The sequence below is a fragment of the Leuresthes tenuis genome, unplaced genomic scaffold (assembly GCF_036924035.1).
Source record: "Leuresthes tenuis unplaced genomic scaffold, fLeuTen1.0.hap1 SCAF_22, whole genome shotgun sequence".
Classification (NCBI taxonomy): Eukaryota; Metazoa; Chordata; class Actinopteri; order Atheriniformes; family Atherinopsidae; genus Leuresthes; species Leuresthes tenuis.
In genome coordinates, this window is record NW_027325376.1 from 14,708,261 (window position 1) to 14,728,989 (window position 20,729).

At 41.4% G+C, this 20,729-nt stretch overlaps 2 protein-coding genes across 3 annotated transcripts; both read left to right on the forward strand.

Annotated features, from left to right (window-relative positions):
• The first annotated feature begins 1,361 nt into the window (after positions 1-1,361).
• ttc29 (tetratricopeptide repeat domain 29) lies at positions 1,362-8,939 on the forward strand. Its single transcript, XM_072376183.1, has 12 exons — positions 1,362-1,453; positions 2,340-2,426; positions 3,867-3,926; positions 4,155-4,318; positions 4,468-4,644; positions 4,738-4,950; positions 5,381-5,497; positions 5,888-5,973; positions 6,828-6,919; positions 7,112-7,235; positions 7,361-7,450; positions 7,910-8,939. The coding sequence occupies exons 1-12, from the start codon at positions 1,362-1,364 to the stop codon at positions 8,054-8,056; spliced, it is 1,449 nt and encodes a 482-aa protein (XP_072232284.1). The 3' UTR covers positions 8,057-8,939.
• Positions 8,940-9,557: 618 nt separating this feature from the next.
• Positions 9,558-20,140, forward strand: slc10a7 (solute carrier family 10 member 7). 2 transcript variants are annotated; one of them, XM_072375893.1, is made up of 13 exons: positions 9,558-9,752; positions 11,388-11,470; positions 11,557-11,693; positions 12,513-12,588; positions 12,732-12,770; positions 12,865-12,900; positions 13,549-13,632; positions 13,708-13,873; positions 15,238-15,289; positions 15,566-15,639; positions 16,396-16,541; positions 16,674-16,725; positions 17,452-20,140. In XM_072375893.1, exons 1-12 carry the CDS (start codon positions 9,653-9,655, stop codon positions 16,692-16,694), a joined length of 1,014 nt encoding a protein of 337 aa, XP_072231994.1. In that variant the 5' UTR covers positions 9,558-9,652; the 3' UTR covers positions 16,695-16,725; positions 17,452-20,140. The 2 variants fall into 2 exon arrangements, with proteins under 2 accessions (XP_072231994.1, XP_072231993.1); XM_072375892.1 differs by lacking the exon at positions 16,674-16,725.
• Positions 20,141-20,729: the final 589 nt, after the last annotated feature.

Here is a 20,729-nt window from a genome sequence, read left to right on the forward strand (position 1 = left end):
TATGCTCTATAGATGTTGAAAGACCAGAGTTATTTACTATTTTGTATTGAGAAATATTATTCTAGCCATGACCCATCTTGTTTGGAAGGATCAAGCCTTTGGCGAATGCTCATTTTATACCCAGTCTTGACACTCTTATCTGTCACCAGTTGATCTTCTTGTTCTAGCAACTTTCAGAAATGTGTTACTTGTACTTTCTAAAAACTTTTCTGTCTTTGGTTGTGATGCTGGCATCAGAATGTAAGTTTGTCATAATATCTAACCGCAGTGAAGTCGCTCACTGAAGACACTGAAATACTTTCCTATTAAATAAAGGTCAAACAAATCAAATTCTAGATGTAAGTTGGTATTGCATTCCAGAAGATTTATGAACGTTTCTGGAAATTAGGTTGGTCATTTAATTTAATTCAAATCAATGATAAATGTGAGAGTGGGTGTTTTTTTTTTTTGTTCATATTCTACTTCAGATTTGTTCAACAAAAGTAAAAGTCACCAAAAAAAAGAAGAGAACAAATGGGCTTGTCATGCGTCCTGTCACGTTAGCGAGTCCCCCCTCGTGCTTTTAACTGAAACAAACAGCTATTTTTCTGAATGGAACCAGACATGAACGCTCCACTTCTGCAGCACCTTCTGTTGGAATGCGGACCTGCTGCCGTTGCCATGGTGACGACGCAACTCGAACTTTGGCTACGGTTGAAGCTTTTAAAGAAAAGTTGTGCGGTATGTTCGTCTTTCTGTTTTTATCCCTTTGTCTGTGTTTTCTTTACACAGTACGTCGGTGTCGTTGAAAAAAAAACTTTTTTTAAGCTATGAGGACATGCAGAGCTTCATAATGACACGTATTTACGTCGGTTTTTCATGATTTGTTGTTAACATTTTTTTGTTGTAGTAGCGTCACATGCGGTAGACGGGTATCTAACATATAACGCCATAGGTGATGATAACAATATTGCTCAGCTCCAAAATAAGCCTGCTGATGTCTTTTAGAGTTTCAGTATTGAATATTATCCGGTGTTTGGTCCAGTTAATCGATATTCCAGCTCACTTTCTGGATTTTTATGTGACTTCTAGTGTCACGAGCATCCTTTTTCAGTGTTATTTCAGACGTACAGTTGTGTTGTTCTGTAGACTTCTGCAGCTGCTGTTTGACAGAAGTATAACAATTTAGAGTCTCTCTCACTGATATTTCCTTTAGCTTTCAACCACTTCTTCAGTGGATTAGGGTTCATAGTGGATTAATAGTTCAGCAGTACAATGTCGCACATGCAAGCAATTAGCATAAACAATGAAAAACAGTTTTATATAGCCTCTCTGTGCGTTATTAAAATATGAAATACTGTTCTGTGACTTGACAGGTGAAGATGAATGCAGCTGAAGCACCCCGACCCCATGAGCTGCTTCTACCAGAAATTAAGACGAATAGCAACAATTCTCAGAGAAGTCCTCAGCTCAGGTAGCGCACAGCCATGGGATTTAAAACAAAGAAGTCATACAGACAGAAAGTGACACATGAGGAGAAGCCTTTTCTCATAAAAGTTTATGGTAGCTAAATCAAAAATGGCTCAAAACATCTGTAACAACCTAAAAAAACAGGAGGATTCAAAAGTGAGGATTCAATGACTCAGAGAAAGTCCATGAACCCCGACTATAAAAAGGAGATAGGAGCCCATGTGAGTGCGCTAGCCAGAGAAATTTTATTCATGTTTAAACAGCCATAAGATAAACATAATGGAGAGTAAACTCTCAAAGAAAAACTCAACTTTCTTTTTTTTTTTTTTTAAGAGAATCTGGACTGAATGTGTTTGAAAGTTTTTTTTGGCCGAATCCGACCTGATGTCAAATGTCTCTCTGTCGTGGCACAAAACTCACAGAGGTTCAAGAGGAGTCAGATATGCACTCATAAACATATGATTGTTTATCACATGCCATGAGAAAGCATATACAGGCAAGAAATAACAGGTCAAGATTGAAAAGTAAAGTAAGTAAAGATGCAAGATGGCAGGGACTGCTGAGATGAATGTAGAAATGGCAGTTAAATACAATACTTTATACGCTGTACTGTACATTACACGTATAATGTATTACATAAAGAAGGTCAGGACTTATCAACTTGCATTTTGACTTATTAATGATGTGTGTGTGTATGTATCGCTCATTTTGTGAGTAAATAAATCAGATCACACAAGCTCATATTGTGGGAGCGTTTTTGGCCTCTCTCTCACAGTACTGTGAGTCACTCAGTTTTGGGACGCAGACTTGGCTTCACATCCTCTGAAAAAGAACGCGAATCAAGATATAATCTTGTCTGTGTGTGTGTGTGTGTGTGTGTGTGTGTTCAGCAGGAGGAGACTGCCAAAGGCGTTCTTCAGAACCAGCGGGGTTTCGGATGAATCGCCTCCACTCTTGTCCAAGAAAGACATTGCCCTGTAAGTTCAGTTTCCATGGTAACCAGGTCCAGGTGTTCCCCCGTCTTGGCGCACAGACCTGGAGAGCCAGTGGGCTAATGAGAACCCCTGCAAACCAAAGAAAAACCAAATCCTTTCTCCTCCTTCTTTACCTAGCCTACATACAATAATTCCATCTCAGCTCATCTCGGCCTACGAGCATACTGCCCCCCCTCCTCCGTAGTAATGTGTCAGACACTTTAATTGAGTCGGTTAGAGTGCAGTAACTAACGCTTCTCAATAAATAATTAAGATAGACAGATCTCAGTTCGCAGGGTGCGAGAGTCGGAAGAGAATAACTGAATCTGGCAACAACAGAAAACGATGCAAGCTACTCATGAGCATTAGCAGCTCTTCAGCTTACATGACATGATGCAGCTGCATCTCAAAAACAAAGTAACAAACACAGACAGAGAAAAAACAGGGAAAAGCACTGTTGTCAGCTCAGTTAACCTATTTTGAGTGGCCTCCTTACTACCTGCTGCACCACCGCCAGGAAGCAGCACATTGTCCATTTTGTCTGTAGCAGAAACAGACATGTAATACCTTTTACAATCAGATACTAGGATTTTGAAAACCGTGGAAACTGTCCTGTAAATGCACACATGATGACATCATGACCCTCTGTTTTTTCCACGCAGCTCTCTTCTGAGCATTTGGAAGGTGACAATAAAAACAAGTGACTGTGATGGCAATAAAAGATATCTGTTAATTCCCAAGGGGGGAAAAAAACAAGTAATTGTAATAAGTAGTGCAATACAAGTAATAGAGTATACAAATGTGTTTAGTAATAGATTACAAGCATATTTTGAAGGGTACAGTTTCATGAAAAAAAACCCCATAAATATTTGATGAAAACATTTCAGTTTTAGGAGTTTGATCAGTGCAACAAGAGCAACTTAGACATGTACAGCACCTCTCAAAAGTTTGGCCTCATGTATCGATTTAAAATGACTGCATAGGTGGATTCAAGTTTTTGACTGAAGTATTCATTTGACAGCCTCCTGTGCAGATCAGATTCAGGTCATGAAGGCAGAACTGAAGCACTGAAGCACTCCACCTTTCCAAACTTTGTGAAGAATATTACACCAAACTCATTTGTAAATCCGACTGGGGAACAAAACGCAGCTCTGCATGACAGCTTGTGACCTGACACCATCTTTGGTCAAACAGTGCGTTAAATCCTTAAACGGTTTGTTTTGTTGAAAGCTTTATGGATCAGAAAGCAAGGTCTCTGAATGGCTGTGAAGAAAGATCTGCGTGTCCTCTGCTGCCACCTGCTGTGCACAATTGTCAGTGCTCTTTTTCTTTTCTAAGTCACATCATCCCTGACACCTGCTTTTCTTATCATTCCCGCTTAACATCAACAACCTGCTTCTCGTACACTTAATGTTTGGTGTTCTTCCTTCATTCTCGCCTCAGGTTCAGAAACAGTCCAAAGCAGTACATCTGTGTGGAGCTGCTGCAAGATGGCTACCACAGGTATATCGTTCTCTGTCAATTTGAATAGATAGATATTTGTTCCTGTTTTTTTTTTTTTGCAGAACCTTCAGCTACATGTTTTTGAGTGGAACCAGACAATATAGTGAAAACTCTGAACCGTTTCATGTGTTCACTTGATCCCAAACTCTCCCAAACCACGGTCTTGTGAACACTCAGCAACTATTAACATGTTTTTTTAGTTTTTTTTTTTTTAAAACTCTCTTTCAGGTCGTTCTCAGAGGTCTTCTCTCTGCTGTGCTTGGATCAGGATCGGAGGGTGACGCCTGAACTAGAATCAGCCAGTAGTCTGACTCCACCACTGGAGGAACAACAGGACAAACTGGAGACCATGAAGCTGCACCTGAGCAGGGCCGAGCAGGCTGAAAGGACAGGTACGCAATGTGTTTCCATTTCAGCCAGCTCTCATTTAGTAAAGGAAATCAGGGTTCAGGTGAGAATCAGGTTTAGATTTCAGGTTAGTTTGATAGGTGGGCTTATGCATTTCTTTGGAATAATTAAGGTTAGAGGTTATTGTTTCCAGGCTCCTGGACAATTGCGTGTGAGGAGCGTCTGCTTTTGGGCCGGTACTTCTCTGCTCCAGAGGATGTCTGGGTCAGTTTGTACTTCTACCACAGCTGTGCAGACAGAGAGCACGGAGGAAGGTCCAGACCGGCCACAGAGGCCCTGGCCTGCCTGGCTGACATCTACGTGCAGCAAGGTGAACAGCATCCGCAGTATTCTCCAAACACCTGGAGAATAAAACAAGATGCGAACTGAGAAAATACAAACTTTTGGTGCCCTTCTTTTGCAGATGATCTGGAGCAGGCGAGGCAGCAGGCGGAGCTTTGCCTGAAACAGGCGGAGGACGGAGGCTGGTTGGACTCGTCCGGTCTGTCACTGAGGCTCCGGGCCTGCCAAGTGCTGGGGAAGATCTACAGCTGGCTGGCTGACGCTCCAATGGCTGCTGCAGACTACAACATGGCCTTGAAGCTGCTCCACAAGGCTTGCAGCATGGCCGCAGAGTGTAGGTAGAAGCAGCGTCCATACTGAAAGTACATATCGGAAGGCTGTAGGTGTAAGTGAGAAGATGACTAATAAATTCACAGAAACATACTGACTCATAAGGCATCTACACTAAATTTAGGTAGAGTTGGTGGTTTTGTCCTGAGAGATTTACAATAACAGAAGAAGTAGAGAACAAAAGAAACATGCTGAAAACTCAATGCTCCCTCCAAAATGTCAACTTTTCACAGACTAATAATGCACAGCTAAGAGCTCTGTGATTCCACACTTGTGCTCAAAGTGGAGTCACATGACCTCCTTAAATTTACCTGCACTCAACCTCAATAAAGGCCATGGTGTCACATTTCTAATGGAGACACTAAACAAGCAGAATGATCACAAACTGTGTGATAGAGATGATCCGTGCTAACAAATCTCTGAAAACAAACAAGTTACCAGATCAGGAAGAAAGTCCGAAACGATCAACTTTGCTCACCTAAAAGAAACCCAACGCAGGCGACCTTACAGACTACAGCATGAGAGAGACAGACAAATAGGAAAACAATCCGGTAAAGACCTGACACGGGAACTAAGAGATCAATCTGAACCTTCAGCTGATCCATCTCCTCTTACTGAAGCTGATGGGTCATTTTTTTAAGATTATCATTAGTTTGTAGGTATTTAATCGTCATTCTGTGATATTTTAGTCCTGATTGACAAACCAGCAGATATCATCAGAGCCACTTTGCTGCATAATTAAATATGTAAAAGGTTTCCTGCGGGCAGTAATGATTAATAATACATTGGAATGCAAATACAGATTAGAATGAATGTAGATTGTTGTGGCCCACAAGTTTGGAAAAGTCCGAAGAAAAAAAAAAGACAGGACAGAACCAGCAGGTGGGGCTGAAATACAGAACATTAAAATGCGTTATGATAGCTGTTCTTATTTGTTTCAGGTGAAAACAAACTGATTGAAGGGGAGGCAGTCTTTCGACTCGGACTGACCTATCAGAGTTCAGGAGACCAAGACAAAGCCAAACAAGTAAATATGAGCTTTATGACTTCATCAGCTGTCAACCCAAACCAAGATACTGTGTGTGAACATGGTTATCATTTCTGATTCTATTCAAGCATGTTGGTTCAAGCTGAAAATGCAGCGCACAAATCTGCTGCTTTCCATGAGAATGTCTTTTTAAAAAATCAGTGTTGCTTTGAACAATGTCACGTATTTGCTATTTTCAGGAGTGCATTAATCCGCGTTTGGGTTCATCGTGACCTGTCATGTGGGTTTAAGTCAAGATTTTACTGAATCAGTGCTCGGTGATACTGCCTTGTGAGGAGTTTAAGGGTACACACTTGAGAAGTAAAGGATAATGCAAGAACTCAGCCTTGTTTTCTTTTTCTTTCCTTTTCTACTTCCTTTTTGCCCACCAATATAGATGCAATTTGTTGCTTGGTAGGAAGTGGACAGCATGAAAGATGGTTACCATCTCCAACTTGTCCTTTAGATGTCAGTATTTATTACACGCTGTCCCTTTAAAGGTCTTGCAGAGCTGAATGATGGTTGCTTCTTTGTTTTTGTCCCTTAAAGGCCTGATACAGCAGCATGGACCTTTAATGGACCGAGAATTAACTCACAAACTGTGATGTGAAGGTTTACCTTGAAAGTTATTAAAGGTTTTAGAGAGCACAGAGAGCATTCATTCATTCAAATATTTATTTAACCAGAAGCAAAAGCTCTTTGGAATAAAAATCTATTTTCCAATGGCCTCCTGACCAAAAGTTAAGCAGCAGACATTGTTCCATAGAGCTAAATGTTCTGTCTTTGTCTTTTCATAAAGGTAGTTAACTGTAATTGAACCATAGAAGAAGAGTAATAAAATAGTGTGTTTCCAGTTCTTCAACACCTGTATAAAGATCTACAGCTCATTGGAGGATGCAGAAGGACTGGTAAAGACCTATAAGGCTATGGCCAAGTCTTTAGAGAGGTACACACACACACACACACACACACAAACAAACACATTGTAAACTAGTCTTTAGTTTGTATTCTTCCATGTCCGTTTTGTCCTGTTATGTACATCTGGGTCTTTTTCAACATCTATGAATTTAGATGTGTGTGTTTATCAGTCTGTGTCAGTCAGATATTTTTTTTTTGTGTGTGTGTGTGCGTCTGACAGCGAGGGGAAAATAGATGAGACTCTTCAGTGTCTTGAGAAGTCAGCAGACATCTCTCGAAGCAGCGGACTGCAGAACAAGCTGGCAGATATCTGTCTGACTCTCGGAAACATCTACTATAACACGGTATCAAAGATGTACACACACTGTGTTCAGTCTCTTTTAACGAATGAAACTGAGCAGTTGGCAGCTGAAGAAGTTTCATTTCACACTGTGAAAGCACTAAGCACTGCCGCTCTCTTCCCCTGTAGAGTCAGTATGTCAGAGCGTACGACTACTTCCTGCAGGGTTATGAAGTCGCCTGTCACACAGGAGACTTAGCTCTGCTGCAGAAAGCCCAGGTGAGTCTTTTTAAAGGTCGTTTCCGTCCAAAACTCTGGAGACAGCTGAACGGCTTCATGACAGGAATTCATTTTGAATTGCTTATAGATCCACAGAACTCAATGAATCTGGCGAACCAGAAAGCATTGTTCACCTTTTAAACCTTTAGACGCGGTGTGGAACTTTAAAGCCTCGTTATCACTTCATAAACACGGGATGCCGATTTATTTTAATCTGTGATGGGTGACACTCAGATACGGTGGTAATGTATAATATTGTTATCATCACTGTGAAAAATAACCATAGTGGAGCTATTGTTCTCCTCATTAGCTCCTTGTGCATTTTATTTTATTGATTTTTACTATGATGAGGAAAAATGTCTGCTGTGAAGTCAGACTTTGTCCACCGTCGCCCACAACAACCTTTGTTGTCCCTCCAGATGAGTTCACAGCTGTTCTTCTGTCTGTTGTCTCTGTCAGGTGATGGTGGGCAGCACGTGTGCTGTGCCTTTGATCAGGAAATACAGCTATGACATGGAGTCGGCCTCATCTACTGCATTGAAACGGCTGGTGGCCTGGAAGGAGACCAGGGGACACCAGGACCTGAGTGCAGACCCTGCAAAGTAAAGCGCTGCTGCCTGGTTCTGACTCTTTCTGACATCAGATGAGACAAACATCCAACAGCTTGTTGTGCAGAGTGTAGACAAACACGCAGAACTGAACTGCTCCTATTAGCAATGATTAACATTTTACAGTAAGTAAAAAGATATATAGACTACTGGCACTTCTCATTCATTCTGTGTCACACGGTGACATTTTATCACCTCATCAACTGTCAAATTAATGACTAAACAGAATCTTGTATAAACACCTTTGTCATTAAAATTGACTTACACCAAAGCTGGGCTGTAAAGTTTTGATATTTGAAGGCAAATTTGTACTTTTGGAGGATCTCATATACAGTTCAATGCAGCTGGGAGAGCTGGCGGTGTTCATCCAGCAGTATACCTGGTTTGAGAGAAGCCATCTATATTGAACTGCGAAGAAAACATCACAGACATGGTGGCGTTCAGCATCAACACCTTGACTTCTCTTCCCCAGGAGATTTCAAAGCCATTACACCTCCAATCACAATGTGAGCACATCTCACATGTTGGCCAGCTGAGAAATTAAAGGTTTTAGTGGACAGTTTCAGTTTCTTTTCCAGACTTCCCCTCGAGTTTTTCGAGCCTCCGCTCAAAAACTGCTTAACTGCTAGAATCGGATGCCTTCCTCTGTAAATGATGTCAAGTTTGTTTAAATGTTGGGGTACTTGTGACCTCAGTCTAACTCTCTGTATCTAGCACAGTGATAGCAAATGTGTTTATGTGGGGCTTGTCATCAGTAGTGAGAACTATGGCTGGTACAGGATTATACCACATTAAGTAACAGCAACTTCCTGTTTCGTGGCAAGGGACTGGCACTTTGCAGGAAGTCGCTGGAATTAGTGACATCGAGACATCATCCAAAAGTTCACCTTGACGTTTTATCTTAAAGGGACACATTTTCCTTTTTTTTTCTTTTAATTTCCTCTGCGTTTGAAATAAACCAGATGATGTTTTTTCACATAAAGTACTTTGTCCTATGGTATTTCTCCTTTAAAATAAAGCAGAAGTTTTTTTCTGGTTTCGACCAAATGGTACAGAAAAAGATAACTTGTATTGAGTATTTTCCTTGCTATTGATATTGAATTTGAAATTCAAGTATTGTTGCAAACCTACTGTTAATAACAACCACTACCTCTCACTGATTAAACCATCCTTCTCTGTTCATATCGCTTCATGAATAATTAGTTTATGTGTCAGGTTATTAACTCAAGTGGTTATGTTTGTTAACACAAAGTTACAGGGCCCCTAAATTTCCGAATAGATTATTTGTATCCTGTGTCCTAAATACGAAAATATTACGCCACTTTTTTCTTGTATGGTGTGCATACCGTATAGTCACTGTGCTTTTATGGGTGTTACGGTAATTGAGAAACCAGAAATGTATTGCGCCCTTCATTCAGTAATTACGGCTGCGCTACGACCCACGTGTCCGGAAGAAGCTTCGGTTGTTCTGCTTGTTTTTTTTCTGACAAAACCCTCCAGGGAAGAAGCTGCAGAGTTGCAGAAACTTCAGCCCAAGCTGCTGTGACAGGAGGGCCGGCGGGGTGGCCGGCGAGTGAGTCCCGAGAGTTGAAACATGGGCCTCCTGGCGAGGCTACGGAAGGAGTGGTTCATCATCGGGATACTGTTGGTCATCTTGTCGGCCAAATTGCAGCCCAGCGTCGGTGTCAAAGGAGGTGAGAGTTAGAGTTTAACCACAGCTTAAACCCCGCTGAAATTCTCTGTTGTGCCGTGGAATGATGCGTTTACTGTACAGCGGGCTGTACATCTCTTTTTTTTTTACTCTTCACCTTCAGAGTAACACTTAATGCTGTAGAGATAAACTCTCATCGTTTTAAGGCGTGAACTTTGTTTAAAATCGTGACAGGATGAAGAGTGCTGGGCTTAAAAGCTCACCGGACCAAAAGTTCCACGTAAAGACTGAGTGTATTACGTGCACTAGACGTGTTCTGTGGGTTTCGTCGTATCATACCTGGAGTGACACGTTGCATTAAGCAGTAAAGTCAACACACTTGAACGCACCATGCGCGCTCTCCTTTCGCATCTTCAGAATTCAGTGAGTTGTTTTTTTGTTTTTTTCATGGGACACCAGCTGACACTGCTCGTATATGATGTGAGAACAGGCGGAAAACGGGAGAGTTGTCTCTAAGATGAAAGGAGTTAATCTCCGTGGTAATAAAACCCAGCTGTTATCCGACCTGATAAGTGGCACATCAGTCACACCTTCATATCTCACCCGTAGATTAGTTGCTACTGCTTACTGTTTGGATTAAAGGCAGCTAACAAGCAGTAGACTGGCGCATCACCAAATATCACCTCTTTCTTCTGAAGTTATTTCTTCTGAAATAATGTAGACAAACACGAATAGCACAAACGTTCACAGTAATGTAGCCTTAACGTTATTTCTTTAGGGATTCATATCATCTCTCAGCTTCATGGACAGCAGATCATAAAATGCTCTGGTTTCTTCTTGTATCATAGGTCATCATTTGAAACAACGTTTTATTTTCATCCTATGGGACTAAAACGCCCTGTGCCTCTCTTAATGGCTACTTTTCTTTATCTTTTGCACAGCCACTGTCCTGTTTGTGCATCTTCCCTCTGATTTTGCCTTTTTTCTGTTATTTTCTTACTCACTTGCCTTCTTTGCGTATTTCTTGTCGTTCGCGTCACTCTTTTTTTTATGCATCTCAGTCATCTTGACACTGTACGCACATGCACTAGCCTGATTTCCATCCCCATCTTTAGCCATCTTTAGCCATGGATTGCACCACGACTCAGTCGACTTGACCAAATAGAAAACTGTGTCGCTCATCAGTGAAAACAAGGAGATTACATCTGTTTTATCAGGTGTTGCGGTTCTGGTGTGACAAACGGAACAAAAACTGCTTACTGAAAAAGCTGTGGATGAACTGTATCATATCAAGTCTCGTGTAGAGATGAACGGATGGATGATGGTATGTTGATTAAACAGCCTTTGGAAACCTAAAGCAGCTCATGAGCCAATCTCATACTAAAAATTCCGAATGACCTAAATACTCTTTCTCTTTATAAAGTCATATCCGCCAGTTTCTTTATGTTTTTTATATGTAATAATATGTAAGATTTTGTGGAATTGTATTTAGGAATGTCAGTAATCAGTAGGCCTAATAAGGGCAGCCACTGTGAAACCAGTCTCCCTTTTTGGAGTTCATTATTCATTTCGGTTCCATTTAATGTGTCTCTAACGTGATGTTGAAGTTGGGCATCAGCCAGGTTAGCTTGTTACCATGGTTATTGGTGTAAAAATTCTCCCTCCGTCTCTGTGCCAGGTCCGTTAAAGCCAGAGTTCACCATAGCCTACGTCGCAGTCTCTCTCATCTTCTTCAACAGCGGCCTGTCGCTGAAAACGGAGGTGAGAAACTCTCTGATGTGTTCAGGTGCAGTCGGAAGAAGTTTTTTTTTTTTTCAGGTCTGATTCTCTCTCTGTCTTTCTGTTAGGAGCTGACGAGCGCGCTGCTGCACGTCCGCCTCCACCTGTTTGTTCAGTCGTTCACGCTGATCTTCTTCCCGCTCGCTGTCTGGCTGCTGCTCAGGGTGCTCGCCCTGACCGCCATCGACCAATGGCTGCTCAGAGGGTAGGACCTGCCTATGTGTGTATGAATGCTGTCCTTTGTTCAGCTCAGTCTGACGGTACCTGAAGGGAGCCTTATGGATGAATACTAAGACCCGCTTTCACAGTTATTACAGGCAATGCTCAGTGTAGTGTGTGTGTGTGTGTGTGTGTGTGTGTGTGTGTGTGTGTGTGTGTGTGTGTGTGTGTGTGTGTGTGTGTGTGTGTGTGTGTGTGTGTGTGTGTGTGTGTGTGTGTGTGTGTGTGTGTGTGTGTGTGTGTGTGTGTGTGTGTGTGTGTGTGTGTGTGTGTGTGTGTGTGTGTGTGTGTGTGTGTGTGTGTGATGTTGTGAGGCCCAGTTTTGGGGTATTAGACCAGACATTCAGTCTTGGTTTTAAGGCTCAGGTTTGTCTCAGGTTTAGGTTGGGGCTCCTGTTTGTTTTTAGGTGACCAAATGAAAATGTCCAGGGATCCAGTAGCAAAGTTTTCCTGCTACAGACGTGGATGCAGGATGTACCTGTTAAGTTGTGAGAGAAAAGCCCCGGCGTTACTGTTAATGATGATGAGGAGGAGGAGGAGAAGGAGGAGGAGACCAGCTGCGGCTGGAAGGGCGTGAAACGCCTCCTGCCCTTCACAAACATTAGAACACTGTTTTCAGTTCTCCCTCATGTCCTGTTAACTGTCTGCTGTTAAATGGTCGCTAACATTATTCAAACATGTCAATAACACCAAGCGAGGTCCTCCCCCCTTGCATCTTTTTCATGGCATCTGCATGTGGAGGAGGCAGGAAGTGAGTCACACCTGTTTCATCATCCTTCCTCTTCATCTTGTTACCGTTGCCTAGGTTACAGACTGTCAGCTGCATGCCCCCTCCGGTGTCCTCTGCCGTTATTCTCACCAAGGCTGTCGGAGGCAACGAGGTAACACACACACACACACACACACACACACACACACACACTCAGCATGTCATTATCTTCCAGTGTTTGACAGAAGCGATGAGCAGTTCGTCGGCATGTTGATGTTTCCGTGGTGACTGATTGCTTTCTGTGTGTGTGTGCAGGCTGCTGCCATCTTCAACTCGGCGTTTGGAAGCTTTCTGGTGAGACGCTGGTCTGAACTGGACCTGGTTAAATGCAGGTCAAGATAAACGTGAATGTGATCCTGAGCTGTAATCACATCTGTGTGTCCCGCAGGGCATCGTAGTGACCCCAGTGCTGCTGCTGTTGTTTGTAAGTCGATACACTTTTCTAAAATATATATATATATATATACATACCGTGCAAGAGTTTGAGCCACTTCAGGGATGTCTCAGTTGAGTTTTGGGTGATCAGATCAAATTAGGCATCTCCAATACTGAGTCTGACTAAATCCTGAAGACTTGATGTTTGCGAGATTTAATTATTGATATGATTTTGAAAAACATATCAACTCACAGCTGGAGAGAAGAAATCTCACTCTGCTGGAGTTGTTGGGACAGCAAAACCACTCAAAGTGATCCCTCTTTCATATCACAAGCAATCTTTGTATGACTTTGTACAGATTTCTTCCTCAACCGTCACTATTCTGCTATTCTTGTGTCTCCTCGATAATTCTAGAAAAAGCACAGTTCGAATTAAGCTGACTTGAATACATCTGTGTTTTGTTTTTGTTTTTCTTTAGAGAGGGGGCTGTTCCCGGAAGGTTCAGGTTAACGTGTGATGATGTCACACACTCTGAACCCTGTAATATATGCAGAAAATTGACTTTTGAAACTTTTAAAACAAAGTTTTGAAGTGTCAAAAGTGTCTCGACTGGCAGTGGCAGCATAGACATCCTTCAGAGCGTCTTCACAAAATGCTTCATTTCATTTGTCTCATTCGTTCCTTCTTCTCCTCCAGCTCGGTTCCTCATCCTCCGTTCCCTTCTCCTCCATCTTCTCTCAGCTCTTCGTGACCGTTGTCGTGCCTCTGATCCTGGGTCAGGTAGGAAGTTTTTTTTGGGCCGCGCTGACCGAGTCTGTCGGCTTCTCTGTAAGCTTTTTCTTTGCCTGTGTGCAGGTGTGCCGTAGTTTCCTCAGGGAGTTCCTGGACAGGCAAAAGCCTCCATTTGGCGCCATCAGCAGCGCCGTCCTCTTGATGATCATCTACACCACCTTCTGCGACACCTTCAGCAACCCCAACATCGAGCTGGACCCCACCAGCCTGCTGCTGGTCGTCCTCATCAGTCAGTACACACATAATATCACATTTAATTGAAAACCATTTTAAATTGATGTGTTTTTCTACCTGTGACTTGTATTAAAGTCCCATGTACCTGCTGATAATAAGTCTCAGATAATGGTCTCACGTCCTACTCTTTGTGTGTGAAATCAACATGGAAGCACATTAAATCTGCTGTTCTTTCTAGTAGCCAGTAGGTGGCGACTCTAGTGGCTGCAAGTCAGAGTGTATAGAAGTCTAATCTTTGTTGGCGCTGGAAGCTCTCTAGTTTCCTCCTGTAGTTAGAGTATTTATCAGTCACATTTTAGCAGGGTTTTGTGAAATATGGATGAAAATGTATCCAGATAATGTTATCCATCATGTGGATATCCAGTGTCTAAAGCCTGAAAACTTTGGCTGTTGCCACCAAGGATGACTCATCAAATGAAAACACGTTTCTCAGCAAAAGACCCTACTTATCTCTTAATTTATTAGCTCAAAGTTTGCCATTTCTTTTTGCCAGTGTTTAATCTCCCCACAGCATGGTGGCCATTTTGTGAATTGTGATCTCATTTAGAGGGAAACGGGCAATGAAATGAGGAAATGTCCCCATGGCTGTTTATTTTCAGGAAATGGCTAAATGCAATTAAGTTATTAAGTACTTCCAGTCACTCTCAAACTCACTGAAGAAGCACTTCTTCGTGGAAGTTTGTCTCCTTTCAAACTCGGCACTACACGCCAAAATATCCTAAAACGTTAGTATGAAGCGGGCCGTGGATGATGCATCAGCATAAATTTTACAGATGCGCATAAAAATTATTTGTAATTCAACTTAATAACTTTGAATTATGGACAAATATGCCTTTTTTACTAATAATAAACAGTAAGTTTTTAATTGGTTCTTTGTTTTTGTTCCATCAGCGGCCGTAGACACATTCTTTACCTCAACAACGTCCCTCCATCTGGCATCAATGTATGGCCGTAATCTGAAATCTGTATAAAAATATATAAATGACTCCACTGATCAATCAATACACCAATAAAATGTTACTAAACCAAAGCCAAACACTAATTTATGCTATAATTGTGGGAGTGTGAAATAAATTAATTGGTCTCCTTCAATTTCCAACTGTATTAATTCAATGTTGTATTCCAGCCCCTGTTTATTTACTTTGAATTACACTTTAATCAATTGACTTAATTATTTATTATTCATTAGTTTCTACTTTATTCTTTTATCCACGAGGTGATGTAAAAAACAGTCAAGTGTCTTTTTTTTTTTTTTTAAGTTAAACCAAGCGAGAAAAAGACGTTGCCCTAAAGAGTTTTAAACTGTGGGATGTAGTCTAACACCAGGGTGAAACCTTCCTCTCTTGTTGTCTGCTGCAGTCTTCTCCATCCAGGTCAGCTTCATGCTGCTCACATTTGCCTTTTCTACCAGGTGAGTCTCCTCCCCCATAACTCCCTACTTCACACCCTCCTCTGTTTCTCTACTTTACTTTCATAACAAAGAAGAAACCTTTGAATGTCCCGTGGTGAAGTTACTCTGCTCTTTTTCTTTAGTTTAAAAATTCCAATTGATCTGAGTATAAAGATGACCTTATTTGCAACATATGAGCAGAAGTTAGTAGTCACAGCTAGCAAGTGGGAGCGGAAACATAAACCTGACCCAGAAAGCCAAAGATGGCGGTTTTATCTACCCGTTTTTTCCCTGCAGGTCCAGCTCAAGATTCAGCCCTGCTGACACAGTCGCCATCATGTTCTGCTCCACTCACAAGTCTCTCACTCTGGGTAGGATTCTGGCTGCATGTCAAAGAGAAACCTTTACACATTAAAGTTGTGTCAACACCGTTGCATAAAGTTTGAGTTGAAGTGAGCATCTGCTTCAGCTCAGAGTTTTAAAATTGTTTCATTCGTGATCTTTTTGACCGAAGCTCAAATAAGAGGACTGCATCATACTGATAGCAACTTCTGCAACTTCTTCCATTTACAATATTTAAGGGATGGTGCCCAATAGAGTGCCCCACGTTATGAGAAATTAATGGATGACATGGAGGCCGTAACCTTTTTAAGTCCATTAGTTCCTTATTAGACATTCATGTCCACTGCATAGAGTGGAAATCTGTGCTGGTCGAGCACTTTGGGCTGCAAATGTAAGAGCCAAGGAGTGAATCAGTGGAAGACAACTACACCTCGGCACGACCCTGCAGGAAGGTGCCACGTTGCTTATTTGTGTGACCTTCCTTCTTTTCACTGCTTCGCTGCTCTGAGGGCATAGACCACCATAGAAATGCATGCAACCAAAGTCAAAAGGACGTTTTTTTTGGGATTACACAGGTGCTAAAATAACAAATCGTGTTTAAACGATTAAGAGGTGAAATGAAAGAGATGAAGAAGAAGAGGGTGTTCGTATGTCTTTGTTCAGTCTCCTCATTTGTCTGTGCTGCAGAGATGGGCAACAAACATGGTGATGAATGATTTGTCTGTAAGTTTTCATCCGAAATCTTTGGACGTTTGACTCAAGCCGTCCGGTTTGTTTCCCTCCAGGTATCCCCATGTTGAAGATTGTGTTTGAAGGCTACGAGCACCTGTCTCTGATTTCAGTCCCATTACTGATCTACCATCCAGCTCAGATACTGCTCGGCTCCATCCTCGTGCCGACCATCCGGAGCTGGATGACCAGCAGGCAGAAGGTACATGTACAGACACAACACTTTGTAGGCTGAGTTATTCTGTTTCACGGACCGTAAACTCCCTCCATCTCCCTGAAACAGCGGCTGCATCCCAACACTAACCTCCTCACCTTGTTTTCTTCTTTCTGACAGTCTAGTCTGTTGTTGAGATAGGGCCACATTCCAACACTTCTATCTGCCATAAGTGAGTAAGCACTGACTCGAAACAAAAAATCCACTCGTTGACTTAATTGGGAAGTAATCGATCCTGTTTTATGAGCAAATCATTTTCTGTTATATACAACTTGTCCAGTGTGTCCAGCAGGCTCCTGAGTTTTCTGTCACAGTTTAACTGATGACTTTCTGTAGATACAATTCATTTTAATATAATTAATATATCTTAAACATTTCTTTAACTACTTTATCATTTATTTGCTTTATTAATTTTAATGGTATAAATGAGCTTCCACATATTCATATTTAGGTTTATTTCACGTCACTTACGTGAAATGAAGGGTACAGATAAACGCACAAGTCCAAACTTCTTCAGAACTCGAGTTTTTTCAAAAACGACATCGCCGTCTGCTGGCAGAAAAACGAAGTGCATAAGTGCTGGACGGCTGGACTCAAACAAAGCAGCTGTTCACTGTGATTCAGCACCTGTGTTGTTTTATCTTCACTGGTGGGACGTCGACTCATTTGTTGCATCTTTGTTTCACTTCATACCATCTCTTTTCGTTGAGTTATGCGAATGAAAATTGATTCATCACCATGTGACACTCTGCTCTAACATTCTCCTCTTAAATCTTTTTTTTTTAACCTTCCCTTTTGGTGGTGGATTCCCTTCCTGCGCATCTCAGCACTGAGTTTGGAGCTCTGTTCGGTCTGAATATTTTCCATCTGACACTTTCCGCCTCTTTTCTCTCTTTAGGTGGTGAAGCTCTCGGCCCTCCAGCCCATCTGACGAGATCTTCCACCGCGTTAATGGTGCTGATGCAAAGCGGTGGAGGGATACGGTCGTCTAAAGTGCCTTATTGTTACCAGTCAACAGAGACCTCATCGCGGCGGAAGCAAGATTTATCCGCCTGCCTCCATTTTCTCCGTTTCTACGATAACAAAAACTCACATTTGCATCATATTTGCAGATACTGTTTTATATTTAAAAGAAATGCTGTGTTTTATTTTTCTACGGTGTACACTGATCATTTTCGGGATAAGGAGGACTTTTTTTTTTCTTTTTCTTTTTAACAAAAGGTGAGCGTTTGCTTTGAAAAACTGTGCCTGCCAGCAGGACTCTGAAGTGTGGACTAACCGGGATCATTCCTTTATTTATGATGTTTTTCTACTGTGGCTCTTGCAGCTGTCACTGCCAGAAAGTGTCCGGATTTGATACATTTATGTTTAATTCTGCGCTGGATTATCCGACACGGAGTGTGCGGTGCGTTGACAGCAGTTTAGATTGCTTTGGTTTACGAGGAGCAGGAAGGAGAAGATGGTGTTGAGTTTATGAGCGATCTCTCTAAATGATGTGAACTTTACGGTGGGGAGTTATCAAGCAAGGGTTTCCTTTTTTTTTTCTTTTTTTTTTTTAACAGGTTTATGCCCTGATGTTATTTCTCGCTACAATTCCTCTCCATATCGTTTGTATTTGAACAAAGTATGCAGATGTGTTCAAGTTGGACCAAGAAGGAGGTTAGCTGGCATTTGATGTCAAAACTCCTCTCATGCTGCAGGAAAGTGCAGGAAAAAAGGTTTAAATTGGTGAAACAGCACAAAAACAAAAAAAAAGTCAAGAACTGATCATTCAGCACATTGATAAGTTGGGTGATTGTCAGAGCTGGAGCTGCAGTATTCCTATGACAACTACAGTACAGTATTTTATTTATTTTTTATTTTTTTTAAAAGTCAGACTCGTAGAATTAACCAAACTGAAGCCCGTTTTTAAAAAAAACGAGAAAAAAAACAAAACACTTTACTCAGGAGCACTTAAGCAGTATTTCTGTCAATCATTCTCTGGTCTCAGCTTTGTATCATTCAGATGTTTTTTAATAATTTCTGATGGCGCCTGCACTTGGATTTCTCTTCATTGAGAAGAGAAATTCTTCTGCCACCCCCGAGTCCCTGGGAAATGTGTTCAGTACAGGGCTAACGAGTTGCTAACAACCTTTTGTGTCAGTCCTTTCTACAAGGAAAATGGAGAATACTGAAATGGCATGATCTGTGGAGCCATTATGGACACATTTTGGGGGAAACATTGGCTTGAGATAAACCAGAGAAGCTTTTCCATCCTCAGGCCATCACCAGGCAGCCAGTTTTTCTATGAGCACAATACAGGTCCGGGGATACTGACAAAGAAGGCATGTTTAACTGATGAGCATCTAAGATGTGTTTTGAGAGGTGAGGTCAAGTGCTGCCATGACGGGGGTGCTTTGGTTTTTCTTCCACGAAACCTTCATCAAAGTGTTAAGCCTCCAGAAACAACTGTGTACAAAGCCAACATATCATCTTCTAAGATTGCAAAGATCTTGAAAATTCCTAGCACTTGTTTAAAAAAAAATCTGATTGAGGAATAATTGGATTTTTCTCCACCAACTTCCGAGGGAAATATCCTGTTCGTTGGCTGCTCAGCTCCCAACTTTGTTTCCCACTTAATACGACGTACGCCGCTTGTATTTCCTGAGCTTTTTGTGGCGTAATACCAACACCTCTTTAAAGCTTCGGGGAGCTGCAGGATCAGATGGTAACACCGCAGGTTTCTAACTAACAGGGACCCTCTGAGAGGATGTTAGCAGTCAGTTGGTTGACATTTTCACTGTAATGCTGACATTCTTTTGAACGTATGTCATGTGCCTTTTAACTTCTAAATGCCCAAACTCTCGATTCCAAATAAGTAGCGATGCTGTGTAGAATCCAACGATTTTGGTCTTCATATAAAGACAATATATCAGATGTTGAAACTGAACAGTTTTATAAGTCTGGACCGGCAGGTCAATTCAATACCCAGACTTTTTTTTTTTGTTACAGTAGAGCCATGCGTGTGTTGTGACACGTGCAAACTGTGGGGTTGTGTTGCTGAAATAAGCAACGTGCTTTGTATCTAAAAGCCACTTTCAGATTAACTTAGAGAAAGATACCCCGTGTTTAACTTACAGAAACAAATTGTATCAGATTGTCCACTTTTGACTCACATTGTTACATGTTTCAAATTACAATTAAATGCTTTTCTTGTAAAGAATGATGAAGCTTTCAGGGCACAAATGCCATGTCTGGTTTTCTATGCCCGTTTCATTTCTTTGCGGGAGAAATATTGTGATGGGATATTTCCGGATCTAGTTTTTCTTGTACTTTTTTTTTTTTGTCTTTCTTGTTATGTAATACCTGAAATTGCAGTAACCCGAGACTGTTTCTCTTCTCTTTTACATTTCAAACGTTACTAATGAGCACTTAATTTGTGCCCGGGGCTGGATACTGTTGGGAATAAATCCTTGAGTTCGTTTACTGACCAAATGGGAGAAGTTGGCAGCTCATTAATTTCACTGACCTGACTTTTTCAGGACAGATGGCTCCTCTATCACATCATTTGGAAGAACCATGGATAAAATAAAACTGCTAAAATTCTGCCAGTGCTTTATTGCGATCTTGTTTTACATTTAACAGACGAACCTTTAAAAACACAGCATTGCTTTTGCTAAAGCCTCAAACTGCACGAGCTAAAGTGAAATAATACACACTATACCATACTGAAAATATACTTTATTATGTAATGCACTCGTATGACAGCATGATATCAATGTTGGTGATTAGCAGTTTGACTTGTTGACGAGTTGCTTACACCTGTCGGCGTACGGAGGCAACAAGTCCTTTATTTACACAAATTACATGTAAATGTTCAGTTAAACAGCCCCTTGTGTCACTATGTTTACACTCATACTACAGCGCATTTCAACATTGGTTGTACTTTTAGTTCCCATCGTGTCAGAGGCAGAAGTCTCTAGAATATTCTAAAAATCTAGCCATGAACATTTTCTTCAGCTTAAATTAGTGGGGAATTTTTTTTAAAAATCTGTTATTTCCTATTCCTCTAGAATAATCTCACATTTAAGGGTTTTCTGCAGCAGGTTTAATGACCTACATTGACACTTTCTTTGAGTTAGTGTGGCCTCTAGTGGCCACATGAACAAATGCATTCAAAATCTCCTGTATAGATGT